This window comes from Carettochelys insculpta, chromosome 17, assembly GCF_033958435.1.
Source record: "Carettochelys insculpta isolate YL-2023 chromosome 17, ASM3395843v1, whole genome shotgun sequence".
NCBI classification, from domain to species: Eukaryota; Metazoa; Chordata; order Testudines; family Carettochelyidae; genus Carettochelys; species Carettochelys insculpta.
Window position 1 is genome coordinate 24,897,754 of NC_134153.1, and position 23,345 is coordinate 24,921,098.

Sequence of the window (23,345 nt, forward strand, 5' to 3'; positions counted from 1 at the left end):
ATTTTATTCTTTTAATAAAAAAATCACAGCTCAAAATTGCTATTGGTAAATTCACACTCATTTACAAGTCTTGTGTTTCCATGCAGTAATTTACTTGGATTTTCTTCTTTTTGACTGCATTGCACTGGCATTCGTTTCTGAAATTAGAAGAAAAAACCTGTGGATGCTAAGCTAGTAAGTTGTTCAGGAGAGGCCCGCAAATCGCCTTTTTATATTTTAAAAAAAAACATACTGCAGGGGAGGGGAATTCAGACTGTGAGCTCCACAGGGCAGGGATTATTTCTCAATTTAGTTTGTGCAGCACTTAACACAATGGGTCCCTGATCTCGAACAAGGCCTTCAGGGACACTGGACAATCCCAAATAACGATAAAATCTCAGCAGCTTCTCTTACAAGGATGCGGGCAAAGAGCTTCCATGCTCACAGGGGTATTTGAAGGTTTAACATCTGCAAAGCTCTGAGATCCTTGGTTGAAACGTGCTGTGCAAGCCCTATGACTACATCAGCAACGAGGGGTCCTGTGGCACCTTATAGACTAACAGAAATGTATGAGCATAAGCTTTCGTGGGCAAGACCCACTTCGCTCATACATTTCTGTATGACTACATTAGCTCCAGTTACGATTCTGACATCTTACAATGGACTGCCATAAAAACCAACACTAGTCTTGAAGGACCTGAACGTGTGCAGTGCTTAGCTGCAAGGGATGGGGGAGACCCCTGGATTTTGGAATGTCTTTTAAATGCAGAATCTCGGCCTGTTTAACCTAACAGAACAAAGACTGTGTGGAGATGTTTGCTTTCTAGAAATACATCAGAGGACTAAATACCAGGGAGGGAAAGTTGTTAAACTTAAGGGTCAATGAGGACATAAGAACAAATGGACATAAACGGTCCTTCAACAAGCTTAGGTTTGCAATTAGAAGTTTCTAACCATCAGAGGAGTGAAACTCTAAAACACCCGTCCACAGGGAGTAGCGGGCGGCAAAAAGTTATTTGTTTCAAGGCGTCGGTTTGGTTAATTTTTTTTTTGGGGGGTGGGGGGTGAGTATGATGAGTGGCATATGGCCCATCCATGACTGTTAGCAAATATCTTCCATGGCTAGAAATGGGACTCTACATGGGTAGGGCTCTGAGTCCCCAGTAGGACCTCATCCACCCATTCTTCCCCAATCCCTGATGTGGCAGTCAACAAGATCCAGCAGCTAGAGAATTGTTTCCCAGGCGTCTGACTTTTGGATCTTGCTGAAATGCTCACGATCCAACTGACTGCCATATCCAAGCCCAAGAGGTAATATCCCTATGTTTCAGACTGGTAGAAACCCTGGAGGGATTGCCCTTCCTCTGCAGGATGAGACACTGGTCACCAGCTGGTTTGAACTAGCTTACATGGTGGATTCCTGGCAACTAGAAGCTTTTAAATCATGATTTGAGGTGGACAGTAACTCAGCCAGAGGTTATTGCTATATCACGAGGGTGAAATTCTATGGTCCGCAATGGATTAGATGATCAAGATGGTCCCCTGTGGTCTTAAAGTCTATGAGTCTGTAACACACAGTGACAAATTCGTGCCCATGAAATGTTATTGCAGTAAACATGAATAAATTACAAAATGTCATTAATCAAAAGTGACAATGAAGGCTGCAGACAAGCAGGTTCCAATGGTTCTCAACAGTGTAAATTCAGCAATGCTACTCAGAACTGAGCTGCACAAACCAGCAAGATTTATACCAACTAGAATTTTTTGCTCCTAGAAATCCCTACCTGTCAGTTGAGTTTAGCTCATGCCACATTCACCTCCTTCAGCCACAAACAATACTAGCTGTTGGGTTTGTTTTCTGTGCATATTACATAGGATTCCTGGTGTTTGGCAAAACAAATGGCAAACTTCCACCATTATATGGAACACTGTTACACCACTTTTGAAAACATATTGTCTAATGTCTTCTGAACACTACCAGAACTTTAATACCTGTCACACTACCAAAAACTACAAACAACCGTGTGTCTTGCATGCCCCGATCACTTAAAACTGACTCACAGTTTGCCGACTTCTACAACTATACTTAGGCTGCTTCTTCCTTGCTGCATTTCAGCAAGGGCATTCCACACATGAACTGGTCTGTAAAAGTTACAGCCCTCTCTTCATTTAAATCCTTCCAGACGGGAGACTTACACAATGCCTGCAAGAACTGGCTCAGTCATCAGCAGACTTCTCTTCCAAAATATCTTTTATTCCATCTTACTGTCCATGAGTCTGTTTAGACAACAAGCACGACTCTCCTATCCCTCACTGTACAGTCTGAAGTCAGTTTGCATGTTTCTTAGAGTATGTATCATGTTTTTATTTACTTACTAGGTGTCTCCAAGTACACATTCCCAAATGCATCTAAAATACTATTTTTTTTAAAAGAAAGTTCTCATTCCCTATTAAAAAGGGAGAACAGATAGGAGTATGCACAAATGACAAACTGTTTCAGGATCCATCTGCTATCCAGCAAGCTGCACCACGCACAGTGGTTTTTCCTCTCAAAAAAAAAAAAAAAATTTTTTTTCATTTTTGTCTTTGGTCCTAAACTTGCCCCAGTCACCAAAACGGGTAAAAGGAAATCAAGTCCTACATACAACTTGGTAAGCTGGACTTCAATTCTGTGGCAGCTGCTGTATTTTATTATAACAGTTTAAATGTTTTTTTTAAATGTTTATTTTATTAACAGGAAAATGAGTAGTGCAACAAATGAGTGTTTATTCTCATACTAACCCCCATTTATTTTATGCTAGTCCCACATTTTCTGTTTTCAAAATGATATAGTTTTGTCCATCTTTAGGTTTCAGAATTAACACAATATAAGGAATGGGGCAGGTTATATCTCCCCAGGCCATTGTTTCGGGCTACCTCAAACTCATGAAGACATCATTTGTTAAAAGCATCAAAGATAAATAATTCTTAAAATAAAAGATGAGATTCTGAAGCACAATTCTATTACAGGAAGTGAATTTCACAGCCATAGAACTGCAGAATACATAGACACCTCAATTCAATTTCTGATACTCATTACAGTAGCTGGATGCATTCCTCAGAACACTTTGAAGGTAAAAACAAACATTTTTAACTTTCTGAGTATAGGAAAAGTTGCTGAATTTCATTTGATTAATTTCATGTTATAAATCTGTATTATGTTTTATAGATTATCGTTCAAGTAGTGGCTAAAATTAGTACCTCTGGACATTCTCTCTACTGCATTACATGAATCTTATTAGAATTAGAATTTTACTAACATTAGAATTCTGCTAACATTAAATCAGTCTTCACTTAAAAGTTAGGTCAAAGTAAGTTTGTCAGGGTATGAAAAAAAAATACCTTGACAGCTATGCTGACCTAATTCCAGTGGAGATGCTCCTATGTTACTAGAAGGATGTTTAGATCAACATATTGCCTTGTCCACACTTAAAACTTAGGTCAACCTAGCTTCCTCACTCAGGGCTGCAAAAGTGACCTGTGAAATGTAATTAGGTCAACCTGTCCCCTACTTTATACACAGGTTGGCTGACAGGAGAATTATTCCCTCAAACTGCCTACAGCCTGTGGATTTACTACAGCAACGGATAAATCCCCTCCATCGCTGTAGTAAGTATAGACCCACCTATAGCTACTGTCATTTGGGAGTGTGATGCTCCTAAACAGACGGGAAAACTCTGAAGGTAGTTGGCAGCTACCCAAAGTATTCTCCCATGGCTGTAACAGCCCCTGTGCCGGCTTGTTCCAAGTTCTGCTCCTGACCCGACTCGACCCACCCCCCGCCAATCACCAAGGTAAAATCCAGCTCAGACTCTCAGCTCTGGCATCTTGTCTCTAATTTCTGCTCTGACTGATTCTGGCTCCACCCATGCCCCAGTCACTGACACCATGCTCTCAGCTAGAGAACATGTATGTGCCCCACAAATGCTGTATACCCCGTTCCAGACCACAGCCCTTAGAGAAATCAGACATTCTAGCAACTGCTGATGCCATGGGTTAACACCTGTAACTTTAGTGTTTCACACACTCGTGGACAGAAAGCTGAGGATCTGTGTGCAAGCATACAGCAGGCTAAGACGGTCACACCAGGGAGTTTGTCAAGCGTGTCTGAGCAGCATAACAAGATTATTTGGATTTGCAAAAGCTGATCTCACACATGAAGACATAAGCATTTTTCTCAGTTCAGACTTCAGGAAAAATGTCACTTCCTTGCTTGACCACAGTTCTTTCAGTGTCTACCCATTACTGCCCAAAGTACCATAAGAGAACTAAGACTTTTTTTTTTTTTTGAGTACTGTGTTAAGTAGTGCAGAAAACAGTGGTAAATTTGCACACAACAGATTAGTTTAACATACAGAACTATGTAAACCTCATCACTCCAGCCGGTTTCTAACTCATCACTACTAACTACAGGTTTAGGCGCATCAGCTGCATACAATATTTACAGGATGTAAACCATAGGCAGGGTGCACTTATTCAAATACCATTATTATTTTGGAAACTACTCCACTTCCTGCCCACTCCACGGTAAAGATGGCTACACACTTTTACCTTTTGCAGTGCTAGAGGCAGATGACGGCCTGGAGGACCTCTTGCGCTGTCCATTCTCTACAGGCTCCTGTGGAACAGCAGACTCCTCTGTTCTTGAATTTCTTCTGCTTGGCGTTTTAGACTTTTCACAACTCTCTTTTGTCTCATTACTGAAAGTGGGACAAAATATTTCTGGTGAAGTGCAGGAGTTTTTTTTTAAATGCAATTCATTAGATAAGCACACTGGCACTAAATTCTGGACTCTTAGCACTGAAGATATGAAAAGCTAGGGACACAGGAAAAAAGTATATGCAATATTCAAAGAAATTAGGCACATTTTAAATGGACAGCAGATATCACCTTTACTGAAGCCAAGGAAATGCCACGGGTTACGTAAGAAACTGCTATAAGAAAATACAGAACTGAAGTCACAGATGAAGACAAGAGGACTTGTGGTTTTTAAAAAAGTGTTGTCAACTATTTTGAACTAAAAAGCTTCACTAATCTTCCTAAATAATTTAACCCCAGACCAAAATATACTTTATTAAGGTACATTTAATGCTTTAAAAGTATAAACTTAAAGAGCAGTTTTGCCATGAAAAGTTATTCTGCAATGGTATTGTGGCCTCTACATTTTTATCTCACACCAGATTAGCCGTGCTTAATTTACATGTGAAACTGTTTTCTTCTCATTTCTACCAGCCTTGCAAACTCACCTGGTGCTTTGGGAGTTAAGCTTCTTCTCATACATGAACAGTAGTAAATTTCATTGTTACACACTGTTGTTGCAGCTATATTGGTCACAAAATACTTGAGACACAAGATGCAGGAGACAATATCTTTTATTGCACCAAATTCTGTTGGTGAGACAGGCAAGCTTTTGAACAACACAGAGAGCCCTTCCTGAGGTCTGGGAAAGGTATTCAGTGTCCCATCTAAGTACAGAGTTGAACAGATAGCTCAGCATGAGTAGTTACGACATACTCTAAAGGTGAGGTGGCCTGTTAACACTCCTTTTGACAGGACAAAAAAGGGGACTGGTGGGCTGCAGGCTGTTAAAATCTATAAAACCAGTGTCTTTATTAAAACCAGCTATCTGTAGTGTCTAGCAAAGTTATGAAATTAAATTCCCAGGCACTTTGTTACCTTTCCCACACCTGAGTAAGAACTTTTAAGCTGTCTAGCTCGAAATGTTTCCTATCACACCAACAAAAACTGGTCCAACGAAAGATACTTCCTTGCCCACTTCATCTTAGCAGCACATTTCAAGAGGTCAAATGAAGCCCCTTGTGACACCTCTGCAACCCTTCTGCAGGTTCACAAGGTAACAAAGGCCACCTCTACACTACGAAATAAAGTCAGACTTGTAACACCAGATTTTATCATGTCTAAGTTGAGTGTCTGCACTTGCTCAAAGTCAACTTAGTGTGGCCCCACTAAAACATCAAAGTTTGACTGCTGCAGCAGTGCATTGTGGGACTATCCCACAGTTTCTTCAGCCCTGTTGCATTCTGGGTTTTTTGCTGGTGCATTATGGGAAAAATGCCTCATGAGTGGTTGTGGGTATGTGAGGTCACCTACCCAGACTGTATTGCCCTCATTCCCCCCAATGTTGAAAAACAGCCATTTTTCAGAAGTCCTTCCCCATGAGAGAAGCCGTTTGAATTGTCCGCATTAATATATGGAGATATACACCTCTCAGAGCTGAAAGGGACCTTGAAAGGTCATCAGTTCCAGGCCTCTGCCCTCACAGCAGGACCTATCACCATCCCTGATCAATCCTTTTCTTTTGAAATTTATCTAACCTGTCCCACATCCTTGAAAGGGCCCCCTCAAGGACTGAACTCGCAATCCTGGATTTACAAGGCCAATGCTCTAACCACTGCGCTAACCCCCATATTACAGAAAGTCTGCTAGTCTCATGGGAGGAAAGGGGGCCAGTGTGCTAGGCACATGGTGCTTTGAGGAAGGGCAGTCCCTGTAAAATATGAAGTGGATAAAACAAGTTTTTCACAGGGAAGAAGCCTTCAACCCGCAAACTCTTTACAATTTCATTGCTTCATGTAGGAAGTGCACACTATCAGTTACACAGATGATTCTCTGTGGCACTGCATAAAGGGCCTGGAGTAATCAACAACCAGGAGGAGGACATATGGGTCCACAAAAGGCAGGAAGAGTCAGTTAAGACGGGGTTGGGGGTGCGTAACACACTATTTTCCTTGGGCTTTCCTGCTAAATCCTGTGCCAGGAAAAAGCCCTCTCTAGTACTGAAACCCCACACATGGCAGGACCTGCCACTGTCTGGAAGCATGCTCTGCACCGCCCATCAGCCAAGCAGTGGGGGGGAGGAGGCTAGCCTGCCAACCGCATGGTGCATGGGGTGGGAGCAGCCCTGTAAAATGTGAAGAGCAGAAAACAAGCTTCTCAGCCTCTCTGGCTAAATCCTGTGAAGGGAAGAAACCCTCTCAAGCACTGAAACCCCACACGACAGGGCACATCACTGTCTGCTAACACAGTCTGCACAGCTCAGCAGTTATGTGGGGTGGAGGGGTCTTGATTTTCACCTGGGACTGCTGAGCATCCCTGGTGTTTACTCAGCACAGATTCATCCACCCATACAGAAATGACATCCTGGCTCTCCTGATGGCTGAACGCTGGGGCTCTTTTGTGACCCTGAGAAATCATGGGTAGATATGAATTACCACACTGGCCAGAAAGAAAACCAACTCAAATTGCTGGGCTTCCTGTTTCCTACTTCCTACATACCTGGAGAGCAGCGGAGGTGAAAGTGGCCAGAACAGACACATTCGGGGCATTGTGGTATATCTCTAGAGGCCAATAAAAACTGATATAAAGTAATGATGTTTCCACACTAGCATTAATTAGACCTTGTAAATTTGAAGTTGGCATTACACCGCATTGGAGGGGTGGGGCAAGAAAGTCAACCTTAGCACCCCTTAAAATTGACCTAATGGTATTTGCCGTGAAGAGTCACACTGTAAAAAAAAATAGAGTTAAATGCTTATGCTCTAGTGTAGACATAGTCTTTGTAAAACTAATTGAACTCCTCTGTTGACAACATACAGGGAGGAAGAGAATTCACTCTGTCCCCTCTTGTGAAGGCTCTACAGAACTGACAAGCATAAAAATGTATTTTAGTCAGTGGTCCCAACCTCAAAGAAAAAAAAAAGCACACAGAGAAGATCTGTAGAGTACAAAGGTTCTATTTTTACAGTCACTTCTAAACGAAGATCCTCATTTCAAGAGAAAAAACTAACAAGTTTGTAGTTTTCACAGCTAATGTCTGAAAGCCAAGAAATTCCAAAACCAAGTTACAAAAATAAAAAGCCACAGAACATGAGTAAGCATGGAAGTGCACAGATAAGGTAACCAGGCAGGCAAGTAAGTAAGTATCCTCCTTTTACAAAGAGGCCTACAAAAGCTAAATGACTGGCTAGATGCCTGGTCTACACTAGAGATCAAAGCTGATGCCCGCTGTGCAATTCTAGCCATGCCATTTGCGCAGCTAGAATAGACATAACAGGACTGACTTTGTTCCCTGGTGTAGATTAGGCCTCTTTGGGCTCGCATAGAGTAAGGGACGTCCACACGTCAGCAAGAAGAACCAGGGTTGACAGCCAAGGTCAGTGAGATTGATTTTGCCGCACGTTCACATACACAGCAAAAATCGATTCCCGAAAGATCGACTGATCGCGGCGCACTGACAGGTAAGCACAGACATACCCTAACACGTAAAACAAGTGTCAACGCCAGGCTTCTCCAAACCCAGATCACTCAGCTATCCATTACATCATTGCTTCCCAAAGTGGGAGTCACAACCCCCAGGTGGGGTAACAAAGAGTTTAGGGAGTTTCACGCAGAGCCAGGATTAGATGATAGGAAGCAGTAACAGTTTGTGGCCCCCACACCACAGAGGCTCCATAAAGCTAATTTGTATCTTTCAGCCCCAGGAAGAGAGGCGTGAGTCCTGAAGTCCTGTGAACCACGAGTCACGAGGGGGCCAAAGCCTGAAGCACAGAATTTAAGGCAGGGGGTTGCAGATTCTTCTGGCACAGAGGGTCACTTTTTTAAAAAAAGAAGTCCAAAGCAGGTCACCAGCGCAAAAAAGTTGTGAACACTGCCCTCTAAGCTAATCCATTAGATTAGCACTCCATGTCTCAGTCCCTTAGTCTATTTCCCCGTCAGTAGATAGTAAAATAGAGTTATTGATAATTATCTACTTCAGAGAAGGGTGATGTATGACTTCTGGTCACAGGCAGAGATGGAAATGGAATGTTGGGGCTCTGACTCCACAGAACTGTAATTAGTGCCCAAGACTGTGATGTCTGAAGTACCACTACAGCCACTTCCCTTGTTAAATTTAAGGAAACCCAAAACATTCAGAGACAAGCTTCCTGAATTGCAAATAACCTTTAGTCTTTGCATGAGACAGGGCTCTTCTGATGCACATGATACTTGTGCACAGTTCTGGGATTCCACTCAGCTGGGAAGGGTTCCTTAACTCCATAAACACGAACTTGCACCACTTCACCGGCAGTCATACAAAAATACACTCTGTCAAAGAAGGTACAAACTTTCTTCTGAGTAACCGATACTGCAGAAGTTATCTTGACTGCTTTTAGATCAATATCCAAGCAAATAAACCACAAGATGGAGTACTAGTATCCCTCACAGACCACCAAATCACATCAGAGAACAGGATGGCCAGCTTCTTTGTACCTATCTATACCATGTAGGAAAAGCAGCCATGTGAGCACAGGCAACTTCAGTTGGGGTATCACACGTTGGAGGTCTGCGGCTGCCGGTGCCTAAACATCCTTCCAACGTCTAAATATTACAAATGAGCGTTTTCTAACTTGGTGTTGCACCCAACACAGGGGACATTTTATACTGGATCTTGTCTTAACTGAGCAGGGGGAACAGATCATACAATTAAAAATTAATGGTTGAGTAGATTCAGGTGACAACCACATTTATAATATGCACACATAATGAAGTGCAGATCAGTAGTACATACACCTGGTATGTGAGCAAGGCCAGTTTCACGAAAACTGAAAACAATTATGAGACAAATCAGCTAGCAGGAAAAATTTAAATCAGAAAAATGTGAATGATAATTTGTAATTCTTTAAGAACACTTTATTAGATGCCCAAAAAGCCACAATCAAGGAAGCAGGCTGTATTGGTTTAAAAAAAGACCTGGTTTAAACAGGAAATGAAAGCACCTACAATTTTTTATAAAAATAAAGGGAAGTTGATAGTAATGAACATAAATCAGAATTTAGGAAATGTAGAAAAACTGCAAAGGACACAAGGAAAAATCCATGGCCAACAGAATGAAGGACAATAGGAAGGTTTTTTTTTGTTTTTGCTTTTAAGTATATTAGAAAGCTGATGTTTTGCCAATATTTAAAAATTGTGAACAAGGTGACATGGATAATTATAGGCCTGTCATTGACATTGATCTCAGACAAGATAATGCAGGATAATGGGGAAGAGAGACAGGAAGTGGGAAAGAAACAGAGGGATGAAGCATACTTGTTGGTTAATCTCATTTGTTCAGAGGGTTATAGCATTAGCCCCCATCTGGAGCTTGGTACACCCAATGGGTCCAACACTGGCAAGGTATACCATTTGCCTTGACTACCATTCATTCTTTTGTATTTAGGAGAGCATGAAAAACGTGATCAGTAGTCTCAGAAGAAGAGGAAGTCATCTTGTGCAGTAATGATGGTTCGTAGATTTGTCTCCCCCATGGGTGCTCCACTCTGGGTATCTGTGCATCCTCACACCAGTGCTCAGAGATTCTTCTATAGCTGTACAAACGTGTTGCTGGCAGACCATGTCGCCGCCTTGCATATATCCATAAGGGGTAAGTTCTTGAGAAAGGTGGTAGTGGAAGACACAGCCTGGGTAGAATGGGCGGTGAGAGCACCTGGAAGCTCCCTTCAGTGAAGTGCATAGCAAGTGTGAATACATTTGGACAGCCATTGAGAAAACATGCAGACTCTTGGACCTAGAAGACTGGTGCCAGGGCCTCATGCAGTCAATATAGAAGGCCAATGCCCGACCATCTGGAGAGCGTGCCACGCCACATGCGCAGGATTGGAGTGCACCTTCAGGAAGAACGCAGGTAAGTGTATACGTTTGTTGATGTGGAATGGAGAGAGAACTTTAGGAAGAAAGTGAGGATGAGGGTGGAGAATGACCCTGCCCTTGGTCAACATGGTATAAAGAGGTTCAGCCATGACAGCAGTAAGTGCCCCAACCCTCCTGGCTGATGTGATGGCCTCTAAAAATGAGACCATCATCAACAGATTATGCCAGGAACATGTTGCCAGAGGTTCAAAGGGTCTATTCATGAGGCAGTGGAGCACATGATTAAGGTCCCAAACAGGGAGCGGAGGACATGCTGTGGGAAGGTGTTTTGCAGACCCATCAGGAAACATTTGGGGACAGCATAGGCAAGAAAGGACCATTTGCCTTGGATTGTGCAGAAGCCCAAGGGGGCCCCCCACATCCCATAAGGGAGGCATCCCTAGTGAGGGTGACAGATGGGGCAGCTGGTGGAACAGCACCCTGGTGAGAATACTGTCTGGACATGTCCACCACTGGAGGGAGGCGAGAACTTGCAGCGGTACAGCCATGGCCCTGAATAGTGGGTCCCTGGCTGGAGCATAACAGATGGCCGGCCACAACTGAAGATGTTGCATAGGAAGCCTGGCCAGTTTGACTGCGTATGTAGTAGTAGCAGCCATGTGCTCCAGGAGCTTGGGGCAGACACACACCATGATGGTGGGGACAGTCGTACCATTATGATGTGACTGCGCAGAACCTGCGATCTCTGGAGGGACAGAGTGACGCTGGGGGTGGTTGTGTCTGTGTGGGCCCAGATGAAGTCTAGGGACCGTGTGGGGTGAAGCGTGCACTTACTGTAGTTTGTGTGGAAGCTGATACTTAACAGGAGGTCCATAGTGACCCGCAGCATGAAAAAGGCCTCCAGGAACAAATGGTCCTTTTATGAAACAGTCATCCAGAAAGTGAAAAATGATGACACCGTGCCAATGCATGTGGGCAGCTGTGACTGCCAGTGTCTTGGAGAAGACCCTGGTCATGGAGGAGAGCTGTAATGGGAGGATGCAATAGTGATAATGGCAGGACGCCACTGTAAACTGGATGAAACGTCTGTGTGCTGGGTGGATCGTGATGTGGAAATAGGCATCTTGTAGGCTGAGAACTGAGAGCCAATCATTTCTGTCCAGTGCTGGAAAAAATGATCACAAGGCACCATCCTGAACAAGCAATAAAGAATGTATTTGTTGAGCCTCCTGAGGTCAAGGAAGGGCCTCCACTCCCTGTTTTTCTTTTGAGTTATGAAGTATGTGTAATAGAACCCCCTACCCTGAAACTGTGGGGACTGGCTTGATGGTGCCCAGACAGAGGAGGTGCTGTACATCTTGCTTAAGGAGAGGCTTGTGAGAAGGGTCCCTGAAGAGGGACAGGGGAAGGGGGTAAGAGGTAAATGGGATAGAATATCTCTGGGACACTACTTCAGGACCCACCTGTCTGAGGTAATGGCAGCCCAGTGGTGCAAAAAAGGGCCAGAGGCAGTGGTGGAATGGATGGTGCTCATACTATGCAACAGCTGAAGCAGAAAGATCTCAGACTCCCGAGCATGCCCTCAAAACTGCTGTTTGGATTGCTGGTGCCATTGCTTCTTGGGCCTTTGCCACTGGGACCAATGCTGCTGGCAAGGTTCAAAATGCTGCTGTAACTGCTCCTGTGGTCTCTGGTAGGGAAAGTAGCAGGCCCGCCTGAATGTGGGGAGCGTATGTTCCCAGTGTGTGCAGTGTGGTGCGAGAATCCTTCAGAGTGAAGAACCTCATCCATTTTCTTAGCAAACAATTGCTGCTAGTCAAAAGGGGAGGTCCTCCACTTCCTGCTACAGGTCCTTGGGGATCCCTGAGAGTTGGAGCCAAGATGCATGCCTCATGACCACAACAGAGGCCGTGATCCTAGCTGCCATGTCTATCGCGGAATGAAGTGTCACATGGGTGCTGATGTACCCCATGTGGATAACATTCACGAGGGCCAGATGCTATTGCTCAGGCAAGGCAGGGACTCACTCCTGCAATTTGGAATAATTTAGATGGTTGCAGTCGGCCAACATTGCCAAATAATTTGCCAACCTTAGGAGCAATATGCCAGATGAATAAAATTCGTGCCCCATGATGTCCCACTTCTTATTTGACTTGTTCTGAGAGGTGGGAAAGGAAGGACTTTGCCTTATTGCAGACGACATCTGTAGTAAGTACAGGCCCAGTATGAGGCCTTAGGCCTGAATTAAAGTAATGGTCAAGGCTTTGCTAACAGAAAGCAAAGTTCAGCTGTGAGCTAAAGGAATGCATTGCTCACAGAAGTTGGCAAGAAGAGGGTTGATGTTGCATAAACATATCTACCTAGCATATTGAAGTATGAACATGGTACCAGAACACCCTACCCTGGAACATTCCACAGATAAGAAAGAACAGGCCAACCCATCCCAATGACAGGGGCAAAAGGGTAATATGACGGATAAAGTTGTTTTGTTCGAACCAACATGTACAAGGTGAGAGGCAGCACCCAACTACGTAGAAGGGTTGTACCTCAATATGTCAGGAGTGATGTGTAAATTGTTTGTACCTGTGTATAAGAATGTACTCCTGGGGTGTGGTCTGGGTCCAGCCAAGGGGGGCAGTGGAAAGTCCTGCCACCGACTGAGCCAAGTCCATTGATTGTGGGTGCATATTTGTAGTATGCCCTGACTTAGACTAATAAGTCTACAGGGAAGTACTATTGTGTCCAATACGGCAATAAACCTGGCCGACGTGCCTTCGCACCTTACTAGACTCTGTGATCACTGGGGGTTCTCTTCGGGTCTGCTGTGTCGGCTATCTGCAGAGCTGGGGCAGTGCACAGAGGGATCCCACGCACGCAGCCGAGTGATACCAACATTGGAGAGAGCAGAGCACCACACTGGTAGCATCTGACAACAACATCCACCACCAATGAGTTTGGATGCAGGTGGTTAAATAAGAACTCTGTGTCCCTGGAGGTCATGAAGCAGTGCTTCTGGACCCTCTTGTTAGTGGGAGGGATGAATGCTGGTGCCTGTCATATGACATTGGTGGGGTCTATAATGGCCTTGTCTATAGGCATCATGATTCTAGAAGGAGGAGGCTGCAGAGTTTGGAGAAGCCTATACTGTTTGACCAGCACCTCCTACAGGTCCTTTTCCTGAGCCTGGGCCACCCGCTGGAATAACTCTTGAAATTCCCTTGCGTCATCTGCAGGGGGAGGCAACACCAAAAATGACCACGTCATTTGACAAAGATGAGGAATGGTGCAGTGGGGATCCATGCTCATCCTCTGACAGGGAATCCTCAGCCCCAGAATGTTGAGATGTGGGTACATCACCAACACAGGAGGTTGCGGTGACAGAGGGCAATCCCTGAACACCATGGACAGTGCCAACAGGGCATGGAAGTGGGGTGACTGTGCCTGCCATGATGACCACAGCAATACCTGCTTGTGAGGGTATGCACAAACTACCATGGGAATAGCTGTGGGTAGGCCACAGTGGGTGGCACATCCTCCCACTTGGAATGCGTAGATCCTGGAGAGCTGTGATGGAAAAAACCCACTCCTGCGGTCAGAACTACCTCTTCCTGGGCAGTTTAACCCCCAAGCCCTATGAAAACCCTGAGCATTGCAACAGACATAGGGATGCAAGTGGCACTGGGGACACTCAGTGAGGTGAGCTGAGTGGTGCCAGTGCTGCTTGGTGGTGGGTCTTCATGGTACCGTTTTGACACAATGCCATGCTCTGGTGCTGGAGGCTCTGGTAAAGCAATGTCCTATGCCGCTTTGGTGCTGACTCCCGTGCCGTGTGAGAATGGGGCAGTGCCATGGCTCTGGATTTGTGGGGTGCTGAGTCTGATGCCTTGTGTGAGCAGCATGGAGACTTGGAGCGCTGCCACTTGCACTCCGGGTTCGGCACCGAGGGCAGGGTCTTGGTTTTAGAGGACCTGGGGTAGAAGCGGTTGAAGCCAGTGTTGCTGAGGATATCAGAGGTGCCGAGTGTTGACGTCTCAGTTCTGAAAGTGGCCTTTTTAGCAAGGCTGGCATAGATGGTGCCAGGAACACCATGGCAGTTTTTTCTGCTGGCACAGCCTGCAAAGGTGGTGCCAGTGGCCAGGTATGTGCCAGCGAGGGGTCTGCTGTTGTGGATGTGGTGCTGACTAAGGTTGAGGATGCACAGAGTCCGTACCATTGGTTTCCTGTGCTGATTCCTCAGTGGAAGGCTGCACCAGCGCCAGTGTTTGGAGGTATTTTCCACAGCGAAAAGTTTTGAGCCTGTTAGCTCAGTCTGCTGTGAGGCCGGAGCACTGCATGCCGGACTGGGTTTGGTGGCCCTCACCCAAGTACTTGATGTAGGAAGTGTGGCTGTCAGAGACTGACATGGCTTCTCTGCACGTTGAGCATCCCTTGAAGCTCAGGGAGCCTGCAATGGTGTTGACATAGTAGCTAATCCTAACACTAACTAAACACTTTTCAACCCCCTTCTTCTTTTGGTTAATTGAACTTAGCACAGGAAAGAAAACTTGGATAAGGGTAGAACAATGTTAAACTATCTAATAACTCTGCTTTGTCTTTCAGGGAGAGAGCAAACCTCTGTCTGCAGCTGAGGACAGTGGAGAAGGAACTGAGAGGCCCATGCGGTGCGTGGGCACCAGACAGTATGAAGAAGCACTGCTGTGCATGGGTGGAAAACCATGGCTGTAGAAGAATCACCGAGTGCCAGTGCAAGAATGCACCAACACCCAGTGTGGAGCATGCATGGGGACACTACTTGAACTATTTCTCTCAAAGGTATAGCAGTATTTCTAACATTAGATGCCCCATGGTCAACTGAAGATCTCCACTATTAGAAGGTGCCCCCCAGAACATCAATAGACTATCATGAAAATTAGGCTTGATTAGATTAACCAGCACCCGTCCATGTACTCTGCCAATATCAGTTTTCAGCAATAAATAAAACTAGGAACCATATACCAAGTTCTTCTGAGGCTGATACACAGGGGAGATACCTTGGCCTGCATCCAAATGAGGTCTCATGGTGACCTCCCTGAGGTGCTCCCTGAGGCTGAGTGCCCGACCTTCCCTGGGCGTGGCTGGGGAAGGACTGATACTGCTCCTGGATGCAATGTGCCCTCTCTCAAGCAGTAGAAGCTGTACTGATGTTCATCACTAAGAAATGAAGGCAGGAGGCACAGATTTTAAATACTTGGGCATAGACCAGTACCAACATGGGGGTATCAGTGGCAGCAGTAGTGGGAACAAACACAGGCCCCCAAACTAGCTATTGTAATCTAAAAATATTAGAAACAACCCCAAAACAATAAAAACAGTACAAATCCATAAAAACTAACTACATACAAGATTGTTGGAGGAAATGTGTCACAAGCAGCCACCAATCATTCCAACCTGCACCATGCAGTGGTGAGAAGGAACTGGAGATGTAATTGGTCCTCTACCCTTTTATCATTATCTTGGATAAAATGATGAGCCAGGTCAGGTACATGCTCAGACCACTCAGCACTATTACTTTTAAATGCTCTGGATTCATTGTGCACATGCATAAACCCTCAGTGAAATACAATAGGGACCACCACTCAAAAAAGAGCAGGTTAATAAATTACTTTAAGCACTGCTTCGGCAGAGTCCCACTTTGGAGAAGTACACACTCACAATCTGGAATTTTATGGATGGCTGTGACCTTTGTTACCATCGAGGGATCCTCACAAAGAGCAGACATTCAGACCTAAGGGTATATAAGGGAGTACTATCCAAAAGCGTAAGGGCACATACGTTTGTGAGTCTTAAAAATGGGACAGAATCCCACCTAAAGAACACATGGGTCAACCCGCCTCTTTAGTAGAGAGAGATGAGGCCAAGGAGAACAAAGAGGCTGTGGCAATGAAGGATTTATTGAAAATTATACGATTAAGGGAAATTCAAAGAGAAACAGACACCCTCCACAGACAGCTATGCCCATTCTGTATTTACAGTTACTATCTACTTACCTTTGGCCAGAAACTATTGCAGCATTTGCTTCAAGTTCTGCAAAAGAAACAGATACATTTCTAACCTGTTGTGGAAGAGTATACATGCTAAACATTAAGCCCCTGGAAGATGCGTGCTTGCTACCAGTAATATACGGGAAAGCTGAACAGACTGTAGGATTCTCTCACATTTCATGGTAATGTTAAAACACATACCAGAAATATACACAGTCACACCTATATTTTAAGAAATCGAGTCTAGATTCAGATATTCGCATTGTAAAATACAATTTTTTTTTTCCTGATGAGTGTGACTTGATCCCACCCTTTACCTCTAAAAACCCAAGCTGTTAGGTATCATTATTTATCTCACATCACTCACCTTAAACTAGGTTGGTAAAATAACAGTCCCTGCTTTAAGACAATTGTTACTCTCAAACTAAGTAACCCTAAAACTAGGAAATCTCATACTAGATCAAACAGTCATCCAGCTAGCCCAGTAACAAATCTCAGACCACTGGCCATCCCAAGCTACATCATCAAAGATACAAGGAACTCTGCAGAAAGCAATTGTACCATAGCCTGCCCACTGAGGCAGGCTTTCCTTAAACTTCATTTGAGTTCGTCTTTGCCTTATGCCATGAAGCCTTATATCCTTTACAAAGAGTTTTTTTGTTTAATCTTGAAAGTATATGTCAAGATATTCTTCTTATAAATATGTACAATTTTTCTGAGTCTTGCTAAGCTTCTGGTCTCAAAAATAGGGGGTGGCTATGAGTTCCATAGTCTTATTGTATAATGTATGGAAAATTACTTCATTTTTCAATTTGACACCTTTTAGTTTTATTGAATGTCCCCTTGTTCTTATGAGAAAGAATGACTAAAAGTTGCTGATTTACTTTTTTCATGCCATTCATTATTTTGTATAGCTTTAGCATGTGCTCCTCTTGAATGTCCCCTCTCTAAGGTAACCATTTTAATTCTTACAAGAGATTTTCCACATCTCTTACCTTCTTGTTGCCAGTCTCTGAATCCGTTCTCTTGCAGCTAACTCTCTCTTGAGACAGTGTACCCAGATCTGAACACAGTAGTCCAGACAAGGACATGCCACTGACTGACAGAATAGTATAATAATTTAATACTAGCAGGGCCCCCTCCTTTGTGGCATTTACCAAGCCGGGGAACCCCAGCAGCGGCGCAGAGCTCTGCTGCCAGCTCCACCCTGGGGACCCAGCCAGGGTGGGATGGTCATATGGATGACTCTCCTCTTATAATAGTATAGATATTTTCAATATTATTCTGCACTCTATCCTTAAGACATCCTAAAATTATCTTCACCTTTTTAAGCCACTGCTGCACAAAGCATTGACAAGCTTTTCCTTTAAGGATGCTTTAACAATGCCTGGTAACTTTTGAATTCAATGCAATTTTGCCATGCGTTGCAAGAATGACAATTATAAAAATATGTTTTAAAAAAAATCTCATTAACGAATAAGGACCACTGGCTTATCAAATTAACCATTTGATTTATATTTGTCCAATCCATAACAACAGAAGAGCAAAACAGAATAATAGCATAGCATATCATATATCATATTCTAAAGAGGTTGGAGAGAGGCTGTTCTCAGTAGTGGTGGATGGCAGAACAAGGAGCAGTGGTCTCAGGCTACAGTGGGGGAGCTGTAGGTTGGATATTAGGAAAAAAATATTTCACTAGGAGGGTGGTGAAGCACTGGAATGTGTTACCTAGGGAGGCCACGGAATCTGCATCCTTGGAGGATTTTAGGTCCCAGATTGACAAAGTTGGCTATTTAGTTGCGGTTGATCCTGCTTTAGGCAGGGGGCTGGACTCGATGACCTCCTGAGGTCCCTTTCAGCCCCAGGATTCTGTGCTACTATAGAGCAGGAGACTGAATTTTGAAAATACTAAACATTTTACTTCCGGGCAGAATTCTATAACCAAGAATAATATGGCACTGTCAAAATCAGAATAGCAGCTTTTTCATGACACCCACACCCCCAAGGGTATGCTTGCCTGTAATGACTTTCCTTCATTTAAGTGGATGTTTCTGAACAAATCAGATCAGTGTTTTCTTCAATCCCATTTGCAATCACACCTCAATTCTGCAAATGCACATGTGCTGAAGTGTACACATATTAAGGATTCCATTGTTTTGAAACACACTCTCTCTCTCTCTCTGCCCCCTCCCCCCCAAAGAACTGGAAGGGACTTTGAGAGGGGATTGAGTCCAGTCCCCTGCCCTGACAGAAGGACCTACTGCCATCCCTGACAGATTTTTTTTTTAAACCTAACCTGCCCCAGACCCTTGGAAGGCCCCCTCAAGGATAGAACTCACAAGGCCAATGCTATCCCGCCCCACTTTTAAATCTAACCTGCCCCAGACCCTTGGTCAATGGCGCTACTCACATGTGTGTTTTTAGAATTAAGGCCTCAGCAAGGTTTGTTTTCAACAGAATGTAGTATGTCTATTATCTTAGATAATAGCAAACTGTTCTTTCCAAAGGCAGCAAGAAAAGTGAATCAGTACACACACTGTCATGGTTTACTAAAAATTAGTAAAAATAAGATTTTAGGGAGAGAATCTCAAAAGGAACCAGGTACCCACCAGCACATTTAGGCCTCTAAGGATGGGGACAGCTTCTCAAGAGCACTTAGTTTCCCTTTAGGCACCTGAATGGATTTCAGAGCTCCTTAGCACCCAAGAGCTGCTATTCAGCACCACTGAAAATCACCACCCTTTCTGAGGCTGAGTGCAGAAGTTTGACCTTTTGACTTCTATGTACAGACGGAATGCCAGTGACACTTTTTACAGTCACTAACAGTCCTACCTACAACAGCTTCATTAACAAATAAAGATGCAGAGCTTTACCGGTTAGGTGGTCATTGGTAGCATTAGCTCATCTTTTATTAATCCACAGGCTTTGATCAAGCTCTCAGGTGCATGAGGGACGGGGCTGAGCACTCACCTTGCGTGCTAATGAAAGTCAGCTCATGTGCCAGTCTTTGGACCCATGCTGGGGGTTGCTGACTCCTGATCTACGTCTCTAAATTGAAGAACTGAGCTTTTTGGAAGATCCAGCCCATCAAAGTTGATGGTTGAGACTTTAGAAGCTGTCCCGTGAGATTTAAATATACCTCTCATTAAAATAAATGGAAAACGTGTCTAAATCCCTATCAGTAATTCGAAAAATCTCAACCTACATTTCAAAAAACAATACAGTCTGCTCACATAAATTAAAATTTAAATTTTAAGGCATTCAAGACAAACCGTTTCAACAGTAGGACCTAATTGCTATCGTACTGATCAACCCCATCCAGCTATGAAACTTTTTCAACAAAATAAAAATACTGAAAAAAATTTTAATAAGGCGAGTGTTTACATTCAGCAGAAGGCAACTGCTCCCCAGAAACACATAATACCGCAAAGGGGCACAAACAATGCACAGGAGTATGCTGAAGTTACCTGTTCTTTGAACAGCACTTTCTTGTGTTGCAACTGGAGTTTCTTTCTGTGTTAAATGTTGTGATGATGCTAAGATAAAAAGGAGGGAAAGGTCAGCATTGATTCATTTTCCTTTCAAAGGCAATTACAGGATTTTTTTTTTTGAGCCTTGCATGTAATTGGTGTAGCACCTATACTGTAATATGGAAATCCCAGGCTTAGTCTACAGTACACTTTACAGTTGACTGCAGATATGCAATTCTAGCTACAGCAATTGTTGCATAGTTAGAATTGATGTATCTGTAAAGTCTGTCATCACTGAGCATTTTTCCTCATTAACCTCCCTTACTCCTCTCAAGAGCAGGAGTGCAGGGGGTTGACCACAGACCCCATAGAGATCAATTTTAAGCATCTTTACTGGATGCACAAAATCAAATTACAGAAGATCAACTCTAATGGGGCTTCCCACAAGTGTAGACAAGCCTGATCGAACTTAATGACTTCTTTTTTCTAGGGCAGAGGGTGGTGGGGAAAGGTGGTACAAAGACCAAGGGGAAACAAAGAAATTCTGCATGTTTTTTAATGAAGAATTTTGGATTTCTCCAATCCATATAGTTTGGTTGATTAGAAAAGTGGTGAAGTTAGACATCACAGGAGATAAAGAACTCACAATTAGAGGATTTTTATGTAGATTTTTAAAAATTCTGATCTTTCTTTGGTTTGAACTATTATGACTCCAAACACCTTATGAAAGAATGTCGGTTAGTGTTCAACACTTACACTTTCAATTAAATTGCAAGGATTCAAAGTATAGTATTCTTTATACTACCAAGTTCAAAACAAGTAGGGGAAAACAAGCCTTGCTAGAAAAAAGCATAATGGGAATACTTCAAAAAGAAAATAAAAACAAAACCATTTAAGTCCCAATTATACAAAAGACTATACCACTTTAGAGACAAAGTTACACATACATTTTCAGAGAAAATTGAAAACTCATTTCTTCCTTTAACTACATGACAAGACTAAATGATCTGCTGTGTTCTTCCTTCAGCAGCTGATACCAGCATCAAAATCTAAAGCAGCACAGAATATGCTCCTAGCTATGCCTCCCTAAGTTGCTGAACTCAGGTGGCAGGATAATGACTATCTTGAACTCAGCTTCATCACATGTAAAAAGGCTTTTGCTTTCACATTTAAAACACTATCACAGAACTGAAAGGAACCTTGAGAGGTATTCAAGTCCAGTCCCCTGCAATCATGGCTAGATCAAAAACCATCTAGATGACCACCCCAACAGATGTTTGTCTAACCTGCTCTTCGAAATGTCCAATGATGGAGATTCCACAACTACCCTTGGCAATTTATTCTAGTGCTTAAACTTCCTGTTCAGGTGGTTTTCCTGCTGTCCAAGCTAAAACTCCCTTGCTGCAGTTTAAGCACATTGCTTCTTGTCCTATCATCAGAGGTTATAGAGAACAATTTTTCTCCCTCCCTCTTGTAACAATCTTTCAGATATTTGAAAACTAATATTCCCTCTTCCAGACTAAACAAAACCTTTAATAGTTTTTCTTGCTTTAGATATTCTCCAATTTGTCCATGTTTTTTCTGAAATGTCACACCCAGAACTGGACAGAGTATTCCAGCTGAGGTCTAATCAGTGCAGAATAGAGCAGAAGAGGAAGTTACTCACTTTGAGGGGCCTGTGCGGTGCAGGAAACTACACCTAATGAAGAACCTCTGATCAGAGGTGCAAGGATGCACCGATACCCAGTGTGGTGCATCCATGAGGACACTACTCGAAGAATTACTTCTCGTGTTTTCTTTACAACACAACACATTCCAGAATGATTTTTTTTTTTTTAAACAAGCGCTGCCCTGGTGTCTCATTTTTAGCTGGGGGTTCACTGTGACCCCTAGACCCCTAGTTGCAGCACTCCTTTGTAGGTAATCATTTCCCATTTTGTGTATGCACACAACTAACTGTTCCTTCCTAAGTGGAGTACTTGGCATTTGTCCTTACTCGGTGTCACCCTGTTTACCTCAGACCATTTCTCTAATTTGTCTGGATTATTTTGAACTTTAATCCTACTCTCCAAAGCACTTGCAACCCCCTCCTAGCTCAGTATCATCAGCAAACTTTGTAAGTACAGTCTCTGTCATTATTTAAAACACTGATGAAACTACTGAATAGAACCAGTCCCAAAACTGATCCCTGCAAAACCCTGCTACTCATTATGCCTTTCTGGCATGACTATGAAACGTTTTCATCACAGCCATTCTCAACGTAATCCAGCTAGTTATGCACCAGTATTATAGATGCTCTATCTGGATTGTATTTCCCTACAGCAAAGTCACTTGGAAAGTAACATAACATTCTTTGCCATTAATATTTTAAAAGATTGACACGTCTAATCTTTGTTAACATTCCACAATGGCTGGGGGGAAGCTGTTAAGACACTTCCAATGATTCAATAAAGCTATCAGTAATACTTCAGGTGAAATTATGGTCCAATACACATCTGTGGAAAGATTCCCATTAAATGTTGTCAGGGTTTCAAATCCTGGCACCCAAATTTCATGATATGAAGTGCTAATCAGAAATGCTTCAGAGTATTTACCTCAGAAGACATTTTATTTCCATTTCATTTTCAAGGGCATTATCAAAATACCAGCAAAAATTAGCTCAAACATCTCACATGTGTTCAGCTGTTTGATAGATAACAGCAACAAGAACAGGTTAAATATCAAAATACTTTCTGTACTCACAGGACATTCACTCACGTTTACATCACATAGCCTGTCTGAAATATGGGTATTTAAACTCTTAAGTGAAAAAAGTATAGTTTTATAACAAGTTGCTGCCCACTGATGGTAATAAATACTTTCCAGAAAGTGCTACAGGACTGCTTTTTTATCCCCCAGAAAGAATTAATATTTTTAGTGAGGGATCCTGTGCTCACGCTGACCGTTGAGTGTTCTTAGCCTCATTTATTTCTTTGGGACAAAAGTTTTACTTCACATGCTCATTTGAAAGAAAAAAATCATTCCAAATAATACAAAAATGCACGCTCATTCTCTAGCAAGAAAATTTCCAATCTACACATAATTTTCCTGGTTGGAGAACTGGTGGAATTAGATGTCACAAGAGATGAAACAGCAATTGTATGTGCACCTTTTATCATCTTTACTTGTGTTCAAATGCAACTTT

At 43.2% G+C, this 23,345-nt stretch overlaps 1 protein-coding gene across 6 annotated transcripts in view; it reads right to left on the bottom strand.

Annotated features, from left to right (window-relative positions):
* The window catches only part of NCOA6 (nuclear receptor coactivator 6), a 64,843-nt gene continuing 41,498 nt past the window's right edge, over window positions 1-23,345 (bottom strand). For all 6 annotated transcript variants that reach the window (XM_075011875.1, XM_075011872.1, XM_075011876.1 and 3 more), the window contains 4 exons: window positions 20,159-20,227; window positions 16,695-16,731; window positions 4,570-4,718; window positions 1-137 (listed from right to left, as the gene is read on the bottom strand). In XM_075011875.1, the coding sequence (XP_074867976.1) occupies window positions 91-137; window positions 4,570-4,718; window positions 16,695-16,731; window positions 20,159-20,227 (302 nt within the window). In that variant the 3' untranslated portion in view covers window positions 1-90. The remainder of the gene's footprint in view (window positions 138-4,569; window positions 4,719-16,694; window positions 16,732-20,158; window positions 20,228-23,345) is intronic.